Here is a 21,893-nt window from a genome sequence, read left to right as displayed (position 1 = left end):
TTATATTTATTCATACAAATTTAGTGTTCTCTTCAATCAATTTAGAAGCAACCAGATATATGTGAAAATTAGTTAATTCGTCCGTTTAATTATAAAGAGAAATTTAAAGGGGAACAACCCAGTTCATCATTTACATCTACAGTACGTACAACGAGGAACGTATCCGGGCAGTGTGCGGAAAGTGTGCAGGCCGAAATTTGTTTGATTTATGTTTATTTCATGACATTTTGTTTTGTTCCGTGTGTGTTTATTTAGTTACATTTGTGTTCTCATTTCATATTACATTTTTGTTGAATTTACTTTATTTTGTTTTGTTAATTAAATTTATATTTTAATTTGGTTTTGTATGACATTGGCCACCTGACAATTCCCAAAGCTTTGATGTATGTGTAGGCAATAATATAAGCACCTTTTGACCAACTTCAATCTTTCTGTCTCTAGCTTTTCTATCATAATAAAACTTCTGTCTTTGTTTCGCTTTTGTTTCATTTTCAATGGCGTACTCAGCCATTGTTCTCAACTTTTCTCTAGTGTCTAATAAATAACTCAACACAGAGTTTTGACATGTACTAGGCTCTTCCCACTCTTCTTTAAGTACTGCTAGAGGTCCTCTAATGTGCCTGCCATATAACAATTCAAACGGTGAGAAACCAGTACTCTCATTTGGTACCTCCCGATATGCAAATAATAAGTAAGGGATATATGCATCCCATGTTTTTGGTGTCTGTCGTGCATATGCCTTCAACATTTTCTTCAGTACACCGTTAAACTTTTCACAGAGTCCATTACACATAGCATGATAAGGACTAGTGCGTAACTTACTTATCTTTAATAGTCTACATACCTCAACCATCAGCTCTGACATAAAGTTACTGCCTTGGTCTGTCAACAGCTCCCTGGGTATGCCAACTCTAGAAAATAAACTTATAAGAGCATTAGCGACTGTAGAAGCTTCTTGATCTTTTAAAGGAATTGCTTCTGGATATTTAGTGGAATAATCGACGCAAACAAGTACATAACGGTTTTTGTCATCAGTCATAGGCAAAGGGCCAACAAAATCAATAGCAATGCGCTGAAATGGCTCATCCATAGGTGGTATGCTAATCAATGGAGCACGTGGTACTCTACCCTTCGATGTACCTATCTGACAATCTGGACAAGACCTACAGTATTCGGCAATATCATTAAATATACCTGGCCAGAAAAAGTGCTGCATGATTCTGTCTCTTGTTTTCTTATTCCCAAGGTGACCTGCCAACGGAATATCATGTCCCAACGAAAGAACTGTTCCTCTCAACTTGCTTGGTAATACAATTTGCTGAATAACTTCACCACTTGGCTTAGTATACACTCTATATAGTAAATCTGAATTATATATAAAATAAGATGCTGGGTTATCATGCACATCACTTACATAAGATTTTACCTTATCCAAAGTCTCATCTGTCTTCTGTAACTCAATCAACTGCTTCCTATCACAAATCTTAAAATCATGGCATACGTCTGAAAAATCTATAGAATGAGATATAGGTATATCGCTACTACGCTGAACATTCGTCTGATCAATCATACTATCTGCTTCATCCTGCTTCTTCTTTCGAGATCGAGTCTCAACTGCATGACATGGGACTGAGTCACCTGAAACAAAAATATCTTCTCCACTAGTCACTGATAAACCATCGACACTATGTGGTACTGATGTGTTCACATAGTTTCCAACAATCAGATCTGCAAACGGTGTATCTAAGATCAATGCAATAATATCACCTGAAATATAAGGAGTAGAAATATTAATACATACTTCTGGACACTGCTTCACTGAACCATCTGCTAAACATATGTCTCTAGTCTGACCTGTAAGACAATCTGGGTTAGTAAACCTACTATGAACAAATACAGTAGAACAACCTGTATCTCTCAAAACTGAGATTTTATCACAATCGATCTTACCTTCTACTATATCAAGTCCATGTACCTGTACCTTGTCGCCATTACATGAAACACCAGGCAACTTAACAGTCACACCACTAATATAATCATCTACTCTATACTCCTGTCTACTCTGTATGCACAAACCAAACTTACCTGGCTTAAAATTATCCTCCTTTGACCGGTTCGTCCTTGTAGGACAGTGCGTAGCTATATGACCAATGTTCTTACAAATAAAACAAGTCCTAGTGTCAGGTTGTCTTCCTTTTGATTGGTTATATCTACCTTGTTGTTTAGATTGGTCGGTGTCAATTCTCCCAACTGATTTAGAACTTACCTGTTCATCTTTATGTGCTTGCTGAAAAGCCTCAGCTTTGTCTACCAACTCATCAATTGTTTTCGGTTTCTGTTCCTTGATCCAAAGTTTGAGCTCTTTATTACAACTTACCATTAACTGTTCTCTAGTAACTAAATCAACAAATCTATCAAAATCAGTGCCTATCAACTCACGCTCCAACCAATGTCTAAGAAAACCTACTAGTCTGACTGAAAATTCCTTAAATGACTCATCCGAAGACTGGCGTTCACTTCTGAACTTCTCCCTGTATGCCTCGGCAGTAAGCTCGTATCTACATAAAATAGCAGATTTAATTTTATCATAATTTTTACTGTCCTCTTCAGACAATCTAGAAAATGCCTCTAAAGCTTTCCCACAAAGTAAAGGGACTAATCTAAGGGCCCACTCAGACTTGGGTATTTTATGCAAAACCACCAATTTCTCAAAGGACCTTAAAAATACATCTGGGTCTTCACCTTCCTTAAATTTAGGAAGTTTCGACTTCAAACTTGAATGTGTCTGTGGTGGTGCAACACCTTGAGCCATTTCTTTCTCTCTAATCTCTAACTCTTTTAAACGTACCTCTTTTTCCATCTCTATCTTTCTCATCTCTCTCTCTTCCATTCTAGCTTCTCTCTCAGTAGACTGCATGTTTTTCAACATTTCTAAACATGTCTCCAAAGTTTCACCCTTCTCTAACATCTCCGGAACCCAAGCGGGTAATACACTTCCTGCCATACTGTACAATACAAATAATAATAAAATGATAATGTAAACAAATAATAAAACATAAAAGTTCAAACAAAATATATAACAAAAAAAAAAAATCCCTGTTGTCTATCTGACAATATTTTCTAATATAACAATTGGCACAGTGACAATCCCACCGCTGCCACCATTGTAACGAAGTAAGTTCTTTGGGAATTGTCAGGTGGCCAATGTCATACAAAACCAAATTAAAATATAAATTTAATTAACAAAACAAAATAAAGTAAATTCAACAAAAATGTAATATGAAATGAGAACACAAATGTAACTAAATAAACACACACGGAACAAAACAAAATGTCATGAAATAAACATAAATCAAACAAATTTCGGCCTGCACACTTTCCGCACACTGCCCGGATACGTTCCTCGTTGTACGTACTGTAGATGTAAATGATGAACTGGGTTGTTCCCCTTTAAATTTCTCTTTATAATTAAACGGACGAATTAACTAATTTTCACATATATCTGGTTGCTTCTAAATTGATTGAAGAGAACACTAAATTTGTATGAATAAATATAATGCTGAATAACAAACTATAACTGCTTTAAACTGCATAAATACTGCACGGACTTCTCGATTTCTCAACTAAAAATGTATATAATTTTACGGACTTTTTGCTCCAAATAAATAGAAACGAACTATAAATTTATCACCGCCTCCATGCGTTGTAACTCCAACCAATATATCACCGAGTTGTTACCATTTTTAACCCCGACACCATTAATTCATCGACACCATTATCTCCGACCAGTCGACGATTAGCAACGTGCCAACGCACACTAAAACCGGGCCTAAAAACCCCTGCAAAATAATAATTGAACCCAAAAATTACTTACGTTATCTATAAATATGAATAATATGGCAATTATCCGTACATTTGGACCGCGAGCAAGAAATATCATCTCGACAGCAAATTGACCTCAATGTACCATAAAATATAAGTAAAATAACTTACCTGAGTGTTGTTTCAATTAGCCTTTGGACATCCATGTCCTGTCCTGACAATTATAATGTCCAAATTGCTATCTAAACCACAAACCCAACTGCACAAACGTGTGCTACTCTCAATGATCATGTGCCGACTGATTTGAGACTCACCTGTTAAATTTCAATAGGTGCGTAATCACGTGATAAACAAGGTCTGCTTGACTAGATTACCGGTGTTAGTGAAAATAAGAGATAACATAAAATATAGTCCTAGGTGTAAAATAAATCATATAAATAATTAACTGAAGTTTGTTACAACTAGTCAGTTTTTGTATTCATGTTATCCTTTAATTTAGGTGTTAAAAAAGTTATTGGGTCATCACCCAATTATATGAATATTTTTCTGCATGAAAACCGTATCATTATAAAGAATAATCTAGATTAGTTGCGTCTGGGTTCAATATCACACCTCACAAAGATTTTTCTTCTTCATTTTTTAACAGATAAATTACTTTGGAATTTTACACATTAGCTATGTTAGGACTTCTATTTTTAAAACTGACATTTTTTATTGTACTCACTGGTCATGTAGTTAGTAATATTTCACAGTTCCTCATTGACCGGCAGAATTGATTTTTATTATTTTGGAAGAGAAGCATTTAGCACATACAATGACCCAACGTTTCATGTTAGGTTACTTATTATAAAAATGGCAACACACTTACATTTAAGTATTGGAATATGAAGTTGTCTTTCTTTGATTGTTTGCTCTGATATGAATTTAAGATTTTAAGTAAAAACTCTTTTCTCCAAATAATTTTAAAAGTATCCATACCTATCTTAAATACAAGGTGAAAGATATTGAAGGACATTCAAACTCTGAAGTCGATAATAAATATTTTTTCATCTCGTTTAAGATTTAATTAAATTATTTGGATGTTTTGTTGACACAAAGGCTTTTTCGTCTAACTGATCCAACATGTTTTTAGCTGTTATCGACTAACATGACTAACTTGACGTATGTCAACTTGACTGTTTGCACCAAACATCTCTCATCTAAAACCACTGAGATAAAGCTGAACAACTGTTATGGCTACCGAACATGATTTTTTTTACTGTTAACAGTTGTAAACATTAACATTACCCAAACTTATTCAAATACTTATACATGTATATAAAATGAAAAATAGGATATGAATCAACGAGACTGCAATCAAAAGACGAAAAAGCTAAAAGATGGTGTCTAAACCATACATACCATATGATCCTGCATATCGAAATCAAAATCATTACGAATTTAAACAGGCAGTGAATGAATTAACCAAAATCAAACAAAAACAATCAAAGATCTGCAATCAACACCAAATACTGTAAAAATAATGAAGATTTGACATAAAACCACTACTGACGATATTCCTGACTTGGAAGTGTCGAAGTTAATACCAGTTTTGACAATTTAACGCCTTCATTTTTTACTTTCGATCTAAAAAAGACATAGCATACAGGAGAGAGAACTTATACAATCAATATGATCAGTGCAGGGGAAACTTCTAAATTCTGAAATAATTATATACTAGATAACAAAAACACAAAAATAAAGAAATAAGGGATCGCAATAAAAAAAAAAAACGATATGATTGCTAACACAAACACAAAAATTACGATTTAGGAAAACAAATCACACAAATACTGAACTCCGAGGAAAATTCAAAACGGAAATTCCCCAATCAAATGTCAAAATCAAAAGCTCAAATACATAAAAGAACAAATGAACAAAAACTGTCATATTCCTGACTTGGTACAGGCATTTTTTTTTATGTAAGAAAGGGTTGAGCGCTTACAAACCTGTTTAACCCGAACACACATTCTTTGAGTTCAAAGAGCGCAAGACATTTCAAGCAAACATTTTAATTTGAATTTCTATGGAAAATTTAACGTAGGATTAATCTGTTCGAAAGCCCACTTTAACGAAAACTTACCTGATTGAACAATACCCACCATATTAAAACCATAAACAGTATTTAATGCTGCCTGGTGAATGTCTATTTTGTTTTGCAATTACACTTTGGTTCATCATGGAAATGTTACACTTGGCGGTATAATGTCAGATTTGTTCTCTCTCGCTGAAGTGTTCTCCGTCAAGTACCCATCTCATTCAAGTCGGGAGCCTGTTGCTGAGACAAACAGAGGAAATAAAAGTATAAAATGTGATGGCTACTGTATAGACAGAACTGAAGATTAGATGTTTACAACTAGGCTTTGGAAAGAAGTTTTAGGTAACTCAAAGAGAATAAATAATGACCCAGAGTCGTTCAATACTAATAATAATGTGCAATTTTGTAGTTGTTACCCAGTTATTTACGTTTCTGTGTACTATCATCAAATTGCAAACAACAACATATGTCAAAATAAAAAGCATAGTGTTAGTGCACCTCAACCTACTGCCTAACGATACTTTTATTTTGGCATTGCACAATTCATGTCTTCTTTGAATGTCCATGACGTTTAAACACTAAATGCCTGGAACGTGTTTTAATTGATTCTAGTCTCTGATGCATGATTTTTTTATTATTATTAATTGTTATTGGCTCTAAACTAGCTTTCAGTAGCTGCGAGTAAGCTAGATTTACAGCCGAGATTCTGTGGGGTGTGTACTGCTAAATCTTTAGTTCTTGTTAAAAAAATTAATGTGCGATTGCTTAAGCATTTTTTGCCTTGGGCGTGATATTATAACTATAATACATTGTACAACATTTATTTTTAGTCAGAGTAAGAATTAATATTTGATACACCTGTAAAAGAGATTTACATATCACATCTGGTTTGATATTCAGTTGTTCTAACCACTTTACACCAACATACAAGGGGTTATCGTAGTCAAAGGAATAAACTACTCAGGAGTATATGTACCATAAATAAGTAATATTCTAGGTGTAATGTGGTTACAAATCGTGATTTTGGCAGCTTTTATGAGTTTTTAATTTCTCACGAAAAATAAAATCTTAGCCTGCACTTTAACTGTAATGACCTTTTACGCTAAAATAAAACATTTTCGACCACTTGGCGACTGAATTATGCCCCCCAAAATCTTTGTTGTCCATGGGCAAAGAATTGAGTAGGTCATAAAAATACCGGTCGTCCGTTCGTCCTTCCTTCCGCCGGTCATTGCAAGCGCTCTCAGGTGTACAATTATTACATAGTTTAATATTGATTATGGGTACTTACGTTGTTTATCATCTTAAAATCGTGTTACAGTATTCATTTTATTTATTTTCTTTTGTTACCTCTTCTGACATCAGACTCTGGCTTCTCTTGAACTGAAGTTTACTGTGCGTATTGGTATGCGTTTACTTTTCTTCATTGGCTAGAGGTATAGGGAGACGGTTTGAGATTTTAAAAAAACAGGTTCAACGCCGCCGCATTTTTGCGCCTGTCCCAAGTCTAGAGCTTTTGGCCTTTGTGAGTCTTGCATGATTTTTAATTTTAGTTTCTGGTGTATAATTTGGAGTTCAGTATGACGTCCATTATTACTTCAAACTAGTATATATATTTTTTTAGGGGCCAGCAGCTGAAGGACGCTTCCGGGTGAAGGAGTTTCTCGCTGCATTGGCGACCTATTGGTGACCTTTTGCTGTTGTCTGTTCTATGGTTGGGTTGTTGTCTCTTTGACACATTCCCCATTTCCATTCTCAATTTTATTTAATTTGTCTTTATGAATATTACTTTTTCTGTTTAGTCTGTTTTTGGTGATATCTATTTGACGTGACTCTGTGCTTATACATCCTGTCATTGTATTATTGTTCTATGATAATTTTTACATTCGTGTCTTTTATTTTTTCCTACGTGCTTTTTCTAAACAGGAATATATATATTGACTTATAGATATACTGTTTCTATGTCTTTATAGAAGATGTGTTATAAGTGCATATGAGACAACTCTCTATCCAAATCACAATTAATAAAAGTAAACCATTATTCAAAGTACGGTATTCAATAAAGAGCATTGGCTCACACCAAACAGCAAGCTATAAAGTGCCTAAAAATATTAATTGAAATGGCTTAACTGAATCACATGACATATTAACAAAAGTGAACATACACTATATGTCTTTTTGCGCATCTTTGTTGCATATTTGTTTGTTTTTATAGTGATAAAATTATCACACTATGTTGACTGCTGTACCCCTATTTGTGTCATTTTTATCTATTATGTCTGATTGTAATATCTTGGAATTTATGCGACGTGCATACAAGTGAGAGGTTTAGCTAGCTACAAAACCAGGTTCAATCCACCATTTTCTACACAAGAAAATGCCTGTACCAAGTTATGAATATCAAAGTTATTATCCATTCGTTTGGTGTGTTTATGCTTTTTATTTAACCATTTGATTAGGGACTTCCAACTTTAAATTTCTCGAGGAGTTCAGTATTTTTTTCGATCTTACTTTTTAATGACTTATATATTGCTAGTTAACATCAGCAATGTCTCAGACCAGTTAGAAACTCAGTGCCACAAACAACTGTTTTTAAAAAAGTTATACCCCTTCAAAATGTAAAGCATATGCAAAGTTGAATGTAAGGTAGCACTGTAGTTTCCCATTTTGGCCCCTGTGGATTTTTCAAATATAAGAGCTAGTGTGCAATAAAATTCATTTTTGGATAGCTGAGTACCAAAATAGCCTTCGTATTGGGTTTATATGAACATCAAGGTTATGTAATGTATGTAATATGGGCTGTTTGGTCCGGCAATTATTGCAATGTTTTTTTCCAACTTTTTGTTGCACCAACTTTGTGATTAGATTTTACGAAAAAAAATGAGGAGAAAGACACCCATGTTTTATTTGATGATTGGGAAGATTTATGCGAACAGTTTCTAAAAAGGTATCACTCAAAGGCATTGGGATTCTAGTTTGACCCAAATTGTGAGGGGATATGTGACATGTTCACCCCCTTTTAGCAATATTTTATGGTAATTAAATTTAGAATGTTGCCATGGATATACATAAAAGGAATTATTTTTCACCCTTTTAACTTTTGAAAATGAAATCTATGGAAGATATACTGATTACATACATATACACATGTACAACACAAACAGTTAGGTTAATGCACAGGGGTTTGTTACAATTGCCGGGTTTACTATCCATAAGAACCCCTAAAAAACGCGTTTTGCTTAGGGGTTTGTATGGATAGTAAACCCGGCAATTATAACAAACCCCTGTGGTTAATATATTAGAAAACCAGGAATAGGAGATGATAAAACATTTTGTGGCTTATTTGTAATTTTATTTTCTAACTGTGGAGTGCTACCTAAGCCAACAAACATTGTATAACTGTTATGAAATTTATACCAAAGGTTTATAAAAAAAAAATGTATGGAACGGCTTTTAAAAAAGCTTCTTTAGTTTTAATATTTATATATAAGTGTTAGTTATTTTTACAACTGTTTTGTGTTATGCAGCGAAGAAATGGAATACAGGTTAATTTAGAGTCAACTTTGCCTGAGGTAGAGGTAATTTTGAAAAAAATCATAATTTTTCTTAAAGAGATTGTCGCTTTTAAAATAAGAAGAAGCAAGTATCACATATTTCGTTCACAATCTTGGAAAATTTAGACAAAATTCAGATGAAGAACATGGTTCAATGAGAAACGTTCAATTGCATTACTAGAGTGTTTTATTAATTACAAATTGTTCCAAGCAGACAAAAAAAAACTTTTTCCATATTTACATAGACCTTAGATATAGCTATGTCGGATGGCATCACATCTACACGACAGATGACACCCATATATAAATCACACGACTCCTGCTAACAAGGATTAATAAATGCATTGTTGACAAGAAGTTCTTTTTATTATAAAGAATGCTGATATGCATCATGTTGCTTTTTTTACTTGATAAAACGTAATCATATGCCTGATTCACAGCATATTACTGATTGCATTGTCACGAAACATGCGTTTTGCAAATTGTAAAAATAGATACGTCAATCACATTGGAAGGCAGTTGTAAGAAATGATATGGATTAAAAAGCTGATGATTTATTTTATCATTTGGAAAGATTCACAGTGATAATAAATATTTGACAAGATGTTTAACAGGCCAGGGTGTTTCATTTACTTGCTATTTTCATTAACACGATATTTATGTACTTATTTTCTTCACTCTTTGATTCATTACTATTCATATTGAATTTTATTTGTTATTTCGCTAAAACAACACTTAAATGGCATAAAGATCAGACATTCATTTGGTCTTTAACTTTTTGATAGAAAACATTTTGTTGGCAATAAACAAAAAAGTCCTGGAGACATTTTTTATTACATACAATAAGCATAATAGGTGTCCACTATTTCAAATACCAATGAGCCATATGTATCTACACACTTTTTGACAGAACAGATGCAAACGTTAATTATTTTAATTTTGGCTGAATCATACTTAAAAACAAGGGACATAGCTTTCGTTTAGATTCAAAAAGTAAAATAACAAAAAATATCGAACTACAAGGAAAGTCATCAACTGAAAGTCATAAAGCAAATGCCAAAATCAAAAGATGAAACGCACCAAACGAATGGATAACAACTGTCAACTAATGCTGCAAGCTAAGACCAGTCTTATAAAATAATTAAAAGTTGTGAAAGGCTTAGCATAGATATGAGACAATATCTGAAAAAGTCTAACTTTTGGAAATAAGAAGAAACATAAAAATAATGTCTTTAGACCCGGTATTTTAATAGCACAAATCGAAGAACACACATTGAGGATCTAGGAACTGTTGTCTGTAATTCAAACAATTGTTAAATATTGTAATAATGGCAATTTAGAAAATGGTACAAAAAATTCCAGTTCTTTCCTGTTACCAAAGTGAATCAATTTTAAAAAGTTTCTAATGGGAATACGGAATAAGTTTAAGACACTATTTGTGGTTTACTAGTATATCCTGCAATAGTTTACCAAATGCCAATTATTGATTTTAGCATTTCCAATACAAAAGGTTTAGAAATATACTAAAATATAGTCAGATATGTCGGTAACATGAAAAAATCTTGAGTAACAGGACAAAGGTAAAAGACAGAGATGGTAACAGAAAGAATTTTTTTTTATCAAAAAAATGCTTTATTTTATAATTTAAGAAAAATACATCATTTTAGATTGGTCACAATTGGAGGATAACAGCAAACAATGTCATTTATTCTTTGAAACTGTATTTGCAAGATGAAAAATCTGTCTAGGTAATAAAATATTCTAAAATCAATTCCTTTTTGTTACTATCTACTATACTAGAATTGCACGATGTTCTCTGCTGTAATCAAAAGCAAAGAACCTATTTTTTTATTAAATATACTGTATATTATTTTGAAATTTATTTAGTATGATGATGATAACTTATATTAAATGAAATGGTTGGCATATAGTAGATTCACTTTTTGATTCATCAGTTAGATTGTCTTGAACATCCTCCCTGTTACTGATTATGGTTATGCTGTTACTTGTTATCAGGTAACATAACATAACGTAACAGAAAGGAATTACGCAGTCCTTTTTGTTCATTTAATCGAACTGTGTAGAAGTTTACTTCTATCTACATATCAATTTGATAAGATGCTATAAAAACACATGTACTGTATAAGTGCTGACAATGAAATATTCTCAGAAGGTACACAAAAGGCTGTAAAAAAAGAGAACAACAAAATTATTTTTCTCCAAATTCTGATCTTTGAGGAGTTCAGATTTTTAAAACTGGCTGCTATTCACCTAAACATATGGAGTCATACATTCAGGAAATGATGCTCTTCACATTGCATTACGAGAAATAAATTTTTGATCTTTCAGACGTGTCCACAGGTGGAAAAAACAACAGCGGTAACAGGAGGGAAATTACCCCTGGGGAAACATTTAATAGACCTTAAAAATGCAAACTTTTCTTACATGCTTTAGTTATAACACAATCAGACCAGTAATGGAGAAGTTTTTTTTTTTATATAATCTATCAGATTTGTGAAAATAAGAAGGCTGTTTACCTAATTTAGATATTCTTTGAATGATTTAATTTTCAGAACATAACCGGGGACAATATGATTTTTTTGGGGGTTGACCATTCAAATTATGATATTTGATTAGAAAAAAATATTAAAAAGAATGTTAAATTGGGTGCAAAAATAAATTTTCCAAAAAGATGCCTGAATAAAAAAAATGCTGATGAAAGATGGGACATGGAAATGAAACTTGTTCAGATATTGTCTCATATATAAGAATTGAACCAAATAGCATGTGATCTGTTGATGTTACTATACAAAGATATTAAAAGAAGTGAGGATATGCTTGGTCACCGTTGTGTTTATTTATATAATGATTAGTCATTGTTTGAATGGCGCATTAAATTTATGAACATTGTGGAATTTAACGTAATATTTCACTCTAGTATAATATTTATAAATAATTCGTATTCTTTTTGACCAACAATGTTAGATCTGCAAATTATGGTAAACAAATGGTTTTTTTTTATTATTTTCTCAGCAGAATTCAAACCCTTGCTTCTGTGATATCATAAGAAAATCGTATGCACTGTATCCAACATCTACTAAAAAACGAATTTTAGTTCGAAACTGTTATTCTCATCGCACCATCATCGGAAAAGACTGAGCAATAAAAGTGGGTCGAAAGATACAAGAGGTAAATTCAAACTCATAACCGAAATTAAACTGACAACGCCATGGCTAAAAAAAAAGAAAGACAACCAACAATAATACACAAGACACAACATAGATAATTAAAGACTAAGCAACACGAACCCCATCAAAACTAATGGATGATCTCAGGTCCTCTGAAAGGGTAAACAGATCCTGCTCCACATGTGGCACCCCTCGTGTTGCTTATGTTATAACAAACCCGGTTAATAGTCTAATTCCGTATATCCTATTCGTGGAAAGGGAACGGGATTGCAGTTACGACTTAAGAAATATATCCCATATCATCTGTGAAACAAATATTCCGTTAAGGTCCACCACTCGTGATGGCGTCTGTAATTCAATTATGTTATCATTTGCAGTCTGTCAGTTAATTAACATATTTATTGACTGCGGTAAATTCAGTACGTTTCACACATTTAGTCCTGGTATCTATGATAGGTTCATTTACTTGCATATAATTCAATACTGATCATTAGCTTTTCAGACAACTCAACATTTTGTTGGTCTTTACAGGTGATGTATAACCACTGTACAGTCTAAACATAGAATAATGAATAGATATTAATTGACTGCACGGGAATGGACAGTCTGAACGTTACTGTTGATATTTACCGATTTATCAAAAAAAAAAATGAAAAATTTAAACAATTATTGTTCAGTCCTTTAAGAGCTGTTCAGATCGAATGACCTCTTGAGACTAACATGCATTTACTAGTGATCCATGAACAGTATTATCCTTTACGAAAAACAAATACTGTTTCAAAGATTGGCGGTCGTCGTTTTTAATAAATTAATAATGACATTTTGATTTGAATCTTTATCCTTGTTTGCCTAAACAATTCCGATCCAGGTGTGTTTTAACCGAGGTTTCAGTGCATGCATAGGATATGCAGTCATATATAGGGTTTTCTGCCTTCAGCTTTGATATACATTTACAACACGTACACGCTATATATAAATAAAACTATAAAAAAAGTCATTCAACTCTGAGATGTATTTGAATATCTTAAAGTCTTGTAAATTGTTTTGTGATATATACTGATTTCTTATTTTTCAGCCTTTATTGATGTACAAATTTAGGATGAGGAATTCAAAACATACCCAAAAGAAACATTGTGTCGGAATACTAAAATTAAGAGCTGTATAGGTTTTCCAAATTTTAGAAACTATTTCCTCCGTAAGGAAAATTTAATCAAAGTACTTTATTATTAAAGGTATAGAAAGATAAACTGGTTATACAATTATATTACAAAGCTATTAACATCATGCCCCCTACTACTATGAACTGATAAAATCGACCTGTCACTTACGTTTTAATTACATCAAAAGATAACCAAATTCAATATTTTCTGTACTGATTTACTCTAATGACTTACTTTTCGGTGGATTAACGAGGTCTTCTTGTAGCAAAGAAAAAACTTTAAAGACTTTAAGTATGTTTACAGTAAATGAATTTATACGGTGGTATTAGTAAGTCTCAAAATAATCATCTTACGGAGGAAAACAGGTGGTTATGTGTTGGTTTCGACATCTTTTACAACAAATGTTACATAAACAACAATCAAAGATACCTGTCTTATCATGTCACGTAGACTTGAAACCGATCGTCGCAAATACGTTCAGTATGATAATAGATGTAAAAACAAAATTTTCTATGACGACAGAAAATTGACAATTTGAAACTAATACCACACAATTGTAAAACAACTTATACACTAGATATATAGTTATTATTTAGTAGTTCAGTTGTTTTCCATTTGTTTGATGTGTTTGAGCATTTGATTTTGCCATTGAATAAGGGACTTTCCAATTTGAATTTCACTTGCAATTCGGATGTTTGTTGTTTTACTTTTTATACTGAAGTTATAATTTTTGTAAATCGACTAGGAAAAGTAACAAACAAAACTGAAGGGATAGCACGAACTCCAATAGGAGTTTGATAGTGTGTGTCTACATCGTCTCCTGATCACGGTTGTATGTTAAATGCCCTCTTTCACCAGTAGTATTTACCAGTCTTTACTGCCCCGGTCGATACCACTGATTTGGTCGAAACTGGCAAATACTAATTCATTGAAATTTTGTTGATCTTTTAAAAGAGTAAAGTATGATTTCTAGTAAAACATTGGTTAATGAAAGTTTTTTTTTTTTTTTTATAGATATATGATATTGATATGTTATGATAACCATTATGCCCGCGTCACACTGTTTCGATTTTTATATACGATGGACACCCGAATGCGAAAATTGTAAGTTCGTACGAAGTTGGTCCCGATCTCGTTAAAATACCAAAAAGTGACCGAAGCAAGTACGATGAATAACGAAGTCTATACGATGGTGCCGAAATTATATACGATAGCAAAAGATGGACATACGAAGGTTAACCGAAGACGGGTATTTAAGCTTCATATCTCAGCCGAAGCCTACACGATGGATCACGAAGGCTACACGATGGATTACGAAGACTACACGATGGATTACGATGATGGCGCGATGGCCATACGAAGTCTAAAAGACAGCTTACGATGCATTTAAATTATATGCCGAAGGCATCACGCGTTTTAAATTGTTTGATCAATATTGAATATATATTATATTGTACATTTAATTTCTGGTTTAATCATAAGACGGAAGACCGTGGGCTTGGAGGGTAAAACTTGACTCTGAGTCTCTGCATATAATGCCACCAAAATCAGGGAGAGGAAGAGGAAGAGGGAGTGGTATCAGTCTAGCAGGAAAGTACAAAACCAAAAGAAAAATAGATATAGAAGTGGAAAGTTCGGAATCGGATACCCATAGCACAGAGAAAAAGAGACAAAGAACTGGAAAAAAATAGTTTATGTATCAAATATGCATATTCAATTTACCATTTTCTGCATGTGTCATATACAAATATAGTGTCCATATTTGTCCCCAATATGTTACATACGAGGGGATGCCACGCTCGGCATTGCTTTGTTTGAACTGTAAAATGTGTGCACTAGTCTGAATAATCACCCATAATTATGCCCATGTTTACTGATCTATCTTAAAGGTAAGGTAATGGGTTCGTTGATCCCTTTTATTCAAAAAGAGCTCTTTCCAGGAGAATATCATAATAATATTGACAAAAGAAAGGATGTGGGGAAAGCAACAAATGCGGCAAAATATGACATATAGAAAACAAAATGGTTATGGAGTAAACATTCGTGTGACAACAACTCAGACGATACATAAAAAATTAGAATAATGAAGAAAAAGTTGGTTTCTCTATATTCGTGTAACTGCAGTGTTGGTGTACGAGGCGCGTTTATGATTTTCATTATGTTACTTGATATGAGAAATTGACAAAAAATAATATTTTACTTGTAAACGTAAATCCTGAGCCTGTAATAGCTGCTCTTATTGTTCCATTTGAATTAATAGAAACAACGCTGTCGCCTTTCTTGTTCTCATAGACTCATATGATAGCTCCATGTTTTGTGAACGTCTTTCTTAATTTTAAGAAAGACTAAATGTAAGTTAATTTTAGCGCTAAAGACTGACAAGTGCATATCGCGCATGGCACTTTAAATGTATTTTAGCGCTAAAATTAACTTACATTTAGTTGGATTTATTGCCGTCGTAGTTCCATCTTGTCGCCTTCGTACTTTTATTCGATGGCAACACGACGGGATTACGAGGTCTTCACGAAGTCGTGTTGCCATCGTAAGACTTTCGGATAGCTTCGTGATTCATTCGTGTAGACATCGTAATGTTAAAACTGCCCGATGGAAACGATGGAAACACGAATGCAATACGATGTTCAAAGATGCATTCCCGGTGACATTACGATGGTGAGGATGGTGATACGAACTCAATACGAACCCTCAACATCGGACGCACCTTCGGGGATTTTTTAACATGTTAAAAAATTTAGAACCCTTCCCGAAGTTGTCCCCGAAGTCTAGAAAAAGTGGCCGATGGTTCTACGATGGTTAAAGATGGCACTACGAATAGCCCGATCTGGATACGATCAGTCCCGATTTCGAAATTTCCATAATCGTGTTGCCATCGGCGTAAAAATCGGGACAGTGTGACGCGGGCATTAACATGAATAATGTCTAATTCCGTTCTTACGGGTATTTGTATTGCACACTTTATGCATATATAAAGTATTGTCATATTAAAAATATCATGTTAACAAAACTTTGAAATAATCGGTATACAAATAACTTAATACCCAAGGAATGCATTACCTTAGCTGTATTTGGCAAAACCTTTCGGTTCTTTTGGTCCACAATGCTCTTCAACTTCAAACTTATTTGACCTTTGGAATTTTTTTTTAATTCGAGCGTCTGTTGTTGGAAAGTTTGTGTCTGGCGTACGTAGTTATAATCCTGGGGCCATGTCATCGGAAGCGTCCTAAGATTTTTCCTAAGATATGTCTTAGGACAAATTATAGAACAGTCTTAAGACTGTCTTATGATATGCCTCAGACTGTACATCGAAGCTATCCTAAGATAATCTTAACAAAGATGTCCTAGCGTAGTCCTAAGTGAAATTTTCTCGTTGTCGTATAATGATGCAATTAATTTAACAAGAATATACAAAAATAATAGGCTTTCTGTATGCTACATTAAGTTTGCACACATATTATGCTTAAACTTAAATCTTACATAATAATATAAATGTAGGTTTCAAAATATTTCTAATCGAATAAAAGGAAGAAAATGAAGAAGAAAATGTCATTTAAAATGAATCCAATTTATACCGTTAAATTGTGTACACGTTAATATACAGTAAAATATATGTTTAGTATAGTCAGCACTTTTGAGTTGACATGTATTATCAATAATATGTTGATTTTCTGTTAATTTAATGATATTTTCTAAACGAGGAATAAATTGTCTTTGTTGTATTTGGCAAATTTTTCAAACTTTTTTTTCTGATTGAAAATGACAGTTATAGCAACTTATTTAAAATCAATTTTCAAATACGACATATATTTTGCAATGAGTATTAGGTGCATATATATCTTGAAATGCGTATTTGGTGCATTAACATTGGTACCGTTTGTGTTAATTTGCACATAATGGTAACACCCATGTTAATTTTATTCAGATTCGTTTCAAGATGACTATATTTCAGCTTAAGTTAGGTCAGACAAAATTATAACAGTGCAACAATATATAAACTAATAAACTTGATTTCATATGTTTCATGCTAACAAGAACTGATAAACTAAATATGCGACATGCTAGTGGGTAATTTCAGCAAGTGAGTATTATCTGTAATAAAAATTGAATAATATTCATTAGTGATTTAGTAGTAAAGACAGTGCCATGTTCCCTGTGGTATTATGATGTCTTCGTCACGACAAACTGTATCTTGTAAGTTCTATAAAGATAAATATGCGTCATTAAAAGTGTCTGCTAGTGATTTATTGCTCTGACATCGACAGGAATTTCAAATTTAATAATTTCTACTAAATGAAAAATGATAAAATGTTCCTGATAACAAAAGTGAAATTTCAACATTTTGTTTCATTGCATATTTTGACCTTTCTGCACTTGTCGTTTTGCACGGAATTCTTGTATTGTCCTAAATTACGAATTGATTGATTATTCTTTCAAGATAGATTATCTCCTCACAGTTGATGACCGAGAAATTTCTAAATTATCGGAACAAAACTTTTCAAAGTTTTTTTCTTTCTTCTTCTTCAATCGAGAATATTGCTTTACGTATTATGCTTTTTCTATAACAGTTTTTTAATACTTTTTCTTATTTTCTGCGATTGTCCGTGCTTAAATGGTGAAACTGCATGGCTAAAAAATACTATGTACACGTCTTAGAAACACTCAAAAAGGATCTTACATTTCACAGTATTTTGGGTGCTGTACACTTTTAAGACAGATAGTTTGTTATTTTTTGTACTGTTTCGTTTTTCTTTCTTCATAATGATCAAAGCCTTCGTGTAATAATGATCATCGAGAATTATCAACACCTATTTGGTCTAGCATAAATTATCATAGTTGTTATAGATTTTTATGTTTGATTTTTATTTTGCAATATGCAAAATATAGGCAGTACTTTTCGGCGGATGCGTCGGCGGCGATGTAAAAACTAAATAACTAAAATACTGAACCCCGAGGAAAACTCAAAACGGAAAGTCCGTAATCAAAAGGAAAAAATGAAAATAGCTCAAACACACCGAACGATTAGAAAACAACCGTCACACTCCTGACTTGGAACAGACATTTGCCTAAGCCAAATTTCTTACCTGCACGACGGACGCATACATTTTCACTATATTGACAATGATGTGTGATCAAAATAAACATACATTATAGGTAAATAGGTAAACAAAAATATGGGTTCAGCAGTCAATCTTGTCTTAATCGCTGTAAAAACAAACAATTTTGTAACAAAGAAACATAAAAAGGCATATAAACAAAGCACGTTAGCAAAAATGAAAGACAAGGATACAAAAATTTGTATTTGTATATAAAGTTTTATATTTTAAAGAAGATAGAAGTCCTAGATGCATCATGCTTTATATGCAGATACCTTATGTTACGAACTTTCAGTGTGTCATATGTTCCTTGTCCTTGCAACGCGCTTACCTAACCTTGACCTAAGGTTAAAGTTACATGATAAAGTTCATTTCTCAGATACCGTCAGCAGTAATTCCCCTATATGCGGTGTATGGAATGATTGCAAAGAGTACATGCCAGTCTGGCAGGTTTCATTTTACCTTTACTGCAAATGATCATTGGTTGGTGTTAAATTTACGTGTTTTTGTTCTTTGGTTAGTACTGCTAGCAATAGGTTAACAATATGTAGTGTATAGCATAATTGTATGGTGTACATGTCTGTCTAGTAGGTTTTATCTGACGTTGACCTCATTTTCATGGTTCTTTGAGCAATGTTTAGTGTATGTGTTTTGTTCTGTTTTTCAAATACTATACTGACGGACTGTGAAAACTTAACACTAGATTATTATGTTGTAAGTACAATAAGACGAGTTCCTGGTGTGAAATTGTCTGGAAACAGCATGTTCACGAATTCCTGCTTGTAATTTGCTGATGGTTTGATTCAGTTTTTCAATGTTCAGTCTCTACAATATGGAAATGCAACATTTTGTTAATGATTCAAGTGATGGTATGGATTGAAAGAATCGTTTCACGTAAACAGAATCTGCTAAAAATCAATCAGGTAAGTCAGGTGTCAAAGTTTCCCAAACATAAAGAAGTATGGTAAGCATGAATAGTAGTTCTATGATTCGAAAAAAAAATCACAAAAAGTGTTATGTTTCTTAAGTCCGTCAGTATATTAGTATGTCAACTATATCTAGTGTATGGAATAATTATAACGTGTACATGTCAGCATGACAGGTTTGGACTTGACTTAATATTCAGGGTATATTAGTCAGCGGTAAGTTTTTGTGTTTTGGTCTGTTTTTCCAGTACCATAAATAAAGGCAACAGTAGTATACCGCTGTTCAAACTCATAAATCCATGGACAAAAAACAAAATCGGGGTAACAAACTAAAACTGAGGGAAGTGCATTAAATATAAGAGGAGAACAACGACACAACACTACAATGTAACACACACAGAAACGGACCAAGCATCCGACAAAATCCCACGAGAATAACAAATATAACATCAAAACCAAATACATGAATTTGGGATAGAAAAGTACCATGACTCGTCTAATAGTAATGTGAATTCACACTCAAAAATAGGAGAAAACAAACGACGCAACGTTAAATTGTAACACACACAGAAACGAACTATAATATAACAATGGCCATATTCCTGACTTGGTACAGAACATTTTTAAAGTAAAAAATGGTGGGTTGAACCTGGTTTTGTGGCATGCCAAACCTCGCACTTTAATGGCAATGTTAAATGTAACATTGAAATGACAACATAATATTAACGGACTACAATACAAATAAATAGGAGAACGTATTAGACAAAGAAACATTTGATTGATGAATAACAAAAAGCATCAGGTTTAAAATTCAATACGCCAAAAACGCGCTTATATCATAAGCAATAGGTTAACTATATTTGGTATATTTGAAATTTTAAGATGTACATGTGACCTTCTGCTGCTGCTGTCTCTTTGACATATTCCCATTTTCCATTCTCAATTTTATGTCTGTCTGACAGGATTTATCTGTCCGTAACCTCATTGCCATGGATGCAATTTAAAAATGTTCTTATTATGTTATAGTAGTAAAACCTTCATCTTTAAGACTTTCAACATAAAATCAATGATCAGAAAAGCAGATGAAATATTTCAGCGTGTTTACTCTTGTTATTTATAATAGTAGCCATTTTCTTATAGGTTTGAATCATAAAACTATGTTTCTCGTCACTTTTCGGTCCTGTTCTATTTTTACATTTACTTTTGCCCAGCCCCATAATATCAAACACTTGTAATAGAAATACACGTAAAACAATTTGGAGAACTGCGTTAACAAAAACAATCAAAAGTCAAAACCAAAAGTAGGACTAAAATAGATCGAAGCACAGCATTCAGTACACACATTTTGATTTTGCTCGTGATGGCTTTATAAAATGACAACAATTTGGATTGTTTGTGCATTTTAATGAAAGAGCGGTGTTTTGATTCTTATTTTCATTTGTTTCACTAGAATCATAGTTGCCTGGATATATTTTCAAGGTTTTTACAAATGCTCAATTGATATGTTAATGTATATCAAAACATGGAGGGAAATAAAATGGTCCATATTTTTTCGAAATTTTTTTCAGGACTCAATTGTTTTCTGTTTAATTAAACGTTTATGCTTAATGGAAACATATATATAGATTTTGTTAAATCTCGTATTTTTTGGGGGATATCAATTCAGGACAAGAGAAGGATATCATGTTTACTGGAAGTGGTGCAGCCAAGTAAAAACTTCCAAAAAACACAACTTCACATTAGTACATACATGATAGGGGCATGCAAATAAACTCATCATAGATACCAGGATTTAAATTTTATATTTACGACAGACGCGTTTCTTCTACAAAAACTCACCAGTGACGCTCGAATATTTCTTTTTAAAAGGCCAAAATTAGTACAAATTTGAAGAGAACTGAGGACCAAAAAGTCCTAAAAAGTTCTTCTAAATACAGCTAAGGTAATATATTCCTGAGGTAGACGACAAGCCTTACTATTTAAAACAATTAAAGTTTTGTTAACAGTTGATTTATAATTATGAACAAATCAATGATAACTCAAGTCAACACAGAAGTG

General features: G+C 33.0%; 1 protein-coding gene across 1 annotated transcript; it reads right to left on the bottom strand.

The window, feature by feature from the left end:
• Nucleotides 1-331: 331 nt before the first annotated feature.
• LOC139489884 (uncharacterized) lies at nt 332-4,277 on the bottom strand. The gene is made up of 2 exons (XM_071276728.1): nt 3,994-4,277; nt 332-3,839 (listed from the first exon to the last, which is right to left on the bottom strand). The coding sequence occupies exon 2, from the start codon at nt 3,002-3,004 to the stop codon at nt 332-334; it is 2,673 nt and encodes an 890-aa protein (XP_071132829.1). The 5' UTR covers nt 3,005-3,839; nt 3,994-4,277.
• Between the last annotated feature and the right edge of the window lie 17,616 nt (nt 4,278-21,893).

The sequence above is a fragment of the Mytilus edulis genome, chromosome 9 (genome assembly GCF_963676685.1).
Source record: "Mytilus edulis chromosome 9, xbMytEdul2.2, whole genome shotgun sequence".
Taxonomy (NCBI): Eukaryota; Metazoa; Mollusca; class Bivalvia; order Mytilida; family Mytilidae; genus Mytilus; species Mytilus edulis.
Note: the sequence above shows the minus strand (reverse complement) of the source record. Positions and strands in the feature narration are given on the sequence as shown.

What these genes read in the sequence shown, in the direction of transcription:
- LOC139489884 (XM_071276728.1), bottom strand. Translation starts at nt 3,004, where the DNA reads ATGGCAGGAAGTGTATTACCCGCTTGGGTTCCGGAGATGTTAGAGAAG.